At 35.6% G+C, this 3,222-nt stretch overlaps 1 protein-coding gene across 1 annotated transcript; it reads right to left on the reverse strand. All coding sequences in view use genetic code 12, as the record gives it.

Annotated features, from left to right (window-relative positions):
* Positions 1-546: 546 nt before the first annotated feature.
* Positions 547-1,839, reverse strand: CLN2 (G1/S-specific cyclin; the record flags this gene model as incomplete). Its single annotated transcript, XM_001524635.1, has 1 exon — positions 547-1,839. The coding sequence occupies one exon, from the start codon at positions 1,837-1,839 to the stop codon at positions 547-549; it is 1,293 nt and encodes a 430-aa protein (XP_001524685.2).
* Between the last annotated feature and the right edge of the window lie 1,383 nt (positions 1,840-3,222).

A 3,222-nucleotide genomic window follows, 5' to 3' on the forward strand; every position in this document is an offset into this window, starting at 1 on the left:
ACAGACAAAAGAAAGCAAAAGATGTTTTAGCACAATCGAATAATTGTGATCGGCAGTCAGAAAACCAGACAGAGTAAGAGACAGAGAAAGAGTAAGAGTAAGAGAGCAACAATATACGTGCACTTACCACATTTCAAAAAATCACAGAGTCTCCTGACTTCTTGACGACAACAAGTAACAATTGCTAAAGCCATTATGGTAGAAAGACTATTGTTTATAATACCCCCTTCTTTTTTTGTTTTACTCTATTCAGCAAAGACACTGGAATTTAGAAAGGTAAAAAAAAAGAAAGAGACTTTGGAAAATTTTTTCAAGACTAGAAATTGAAATGGTACCATTGGTACATGTATTTCCATCTCTTGCTCCCCCCCCCCCTCCTCCCCTCGCCATGTATACTTAACTTTAATTACATATGTTTACAGTTGTTTGAAAATTATTTTAAAACGTGAAAATAAAAACGGCAGGATTTCATTAAAAAAGGGTGAGTGGACGACGACAAAGAAGATGGTGAATAAGCTCTTCTTGCCATACTCATATAAACAAAAACTATACTCTATAATTAGTGGCATTACCATTGGCATTATCATGACCATGACCATGACCATGACCATTGCTATTGGTATTGGTATTGGTAATCGCATTAGTCGTGTAGGCAGCTGAACAACTCTTTTGTCTCTTTAACGCAGGTGCCGTCAGTGTGCCACCAGTAGCATTCCCATGACCTTGTCCTTCGCTCACAGAGTCCAATGCCTCGCGTCTTTTTCTATCAAATTTCTCTTCGGGGCTAGGACCTGGCGTCAATGGCATCGACACTTTAGGTGTCTTTGGTGGTAATAGTGTTTGAGTCTTGATGTTGTTATTATTATTATTATTGTTGCTGTTGTTGTGGCTGTGGCCGTTACTGCCTCTTCCATACATGGCGTATTTTTGCTGAAGACTATTTGGAACAGTCAAGAATCTAATGTTCTTAAACACTTGTTGGAAGTTTTCAATCGCCAATATTCTTGATGGTTGTTCCTCGTGTGTAACTTGTTCCTCTTGTGTGGCTTGCACCAAGATGGCATTGTAGAATTGCAAAACAGTCATCAAGTTGATCGACAACTTCAGCATCGAGATACTAGACATGATGGCCAAGATGGCAATCTGCGACGACGTATAGTCGAAATACATATTAGGGTAGAATTGGAACAACTCGCCAAGATAGTAAGCTGTAACTCTAATCTTTTGATAAAATTGTTTAATCACAATGGAATTGGAGTCGCCAACGGCGAGCAATAGACTTAGGAAATGGTCAATAAAGGAATCACACGTTGGTGCATTAACTACCCACTCCAATGATTTCAAAATGTGCTTCTCCATCTCGATAAACAACTCCTTGTTATAACTATCAACGCAAATCTTTCTCAAGTCATTCAATGTGGGAATCTTGAACTTGGAGTCCAAGTTCTTACAGCTGATCCATAGCGAGGTCAATCCCAATAGTTGATAGTGTTGCTTCTTAACTATCCGCGTGGAACAATAACGGTCAATCAAGTTAACTGTCAAGGGAAATGTAGAGCGCGACAAGTTGAGGATGGTAATCACTTCGAAAAGGAAATCCAACAACAATGGTCTCATGCTCAATTTAATCTCCGGCTGTTGCTCAATCAATGGCAAGCTTGGTAGTGTGTTGACCTCTGCTGACAACAAGTGTTGCAACACATCCAATTGGTATTCGGAAACACTATTGTTGTGGGCTCTATGCTCCATTTGCTGCAACTTGTAGTTGGATGACTTTAACAGTGCCTGAACAACCCTTGTCTGATGGAACGCATCTGGAGATGTAGTTGTGTTTGACATTATGGTTTTTGAGTGTTTGAGTGTTCAAATTTTCAAGTTTTCAAGTTTTTGTTTGGCAATTGGTATATATGTGACGTTTAAGATAACTTCAATGGTGGTAACTTCTAATATTCAAAAAGAATGATACCAAATAGTTTCCCAAAAAAAAAAATAGAACAGTTGAAAGTAATTCAAAAAAAGAAAGACAAAATAATCACCAACGAGCAATAACAATCTGTTTATAAGTATTCGAAATGTGGGGTGGAAAAGCAGCGAAAAAAATATATATACTTCTCCTAATGAGTACGTGTATATGTGTGATGTATGTGTGTGTGGTGTATGTATGATGTATATTTGGTTGTAAAAGAAAAAAAATAAAAGAAAAAAAATAAAAAAAACTTTTTTGGCTGCCAAATTTCAATGTCGTGAAATGCTAGTGACAATTAATATTTATGACAAGAGCCCCAGGTTTTTTTGTGTATTTGATTCTCTTTCTCTCTGTCTCTTTCTCTCTTCCTATTTTTTTTCTATTCTTTTTTATGCTTCAGTAATCTTTCTTTCACTAAAATGGGTAGTTGTAGAATGTTCAAACAAGTAACCAGTTACTTATTGATCAATCTTTCTATGCAAAAAAGAAAAAAAAAGTAAAAAAAAGTTTATGAAAAAATAAAAGTGGAATAATCTGATATGTTTATCTTCTTTTGATGCAGATGGTGTGTGTCTGTAGCAAAATAAAAATAGCACCAAGAGTTATTCCGAGTAGTGTATAGCAATGTAGATTTATTCCAGGTTAAGGGAAAAAGATCAATCCTCAAGTGGAAATTAATTTAAATGAACCAAAGTATATGCAAAAAAGAAAAGAAAATATTAAAGTGAAACGTTGAATGATGTAACGTGACTTTTTTGATGAAAAAATAGTGTCTAGTGTCTAGTATCCAGTGTCTAAAGTCTAGTAGTCTAGTAGTCTAGTAGTCCTTGTAGTTGTAGTTGTAGTTGTAGTGAAGGTTGTTGAAAAGTATAAGCGATTGAATGAGCGTCTGATATGTGTTGGATGAGCTTACAAAATACAACTTGGGAAATGCGTCAAACCTGTTGAAATGATGTTGAAATGATGTTGATGATGATGATAAGAATAATCAATGTGTGAGAGATTGGGATGTTATGCAAGTACGAATAAAAGTCAAAGTAGCAAGTTTAAGTACTTGAATGTTATTGCTTAAACTTTCTTTACTATTATTATAGTCCTTGCTTCTGATATGTTAGTGAATGGGGGGAACAAAAAAAAGGGGGAGGAAATGGATTTGAACCGGTTGTCCTTTCTCTTTTTTTTTAATTTTTTATTTGATTATCTTTATCTTATTTCTGTTTCTCCAACAGTGGGTGTAGCAATTAGTACACAAAATG

This window comes from Lodderomyces elongisporus, chromosome 6, assembly GCF_030384665.1.
Source record: "Lodderomyces elongisporus chromosome 6, complete sequence".
Lineage (NCBI taxonomy): Eukaryota > Fungi > Ascomycota > Pichiomycetes > Serinales > Debaryomycetaceae > Lodderomyces > Lodderomyces elongisporus.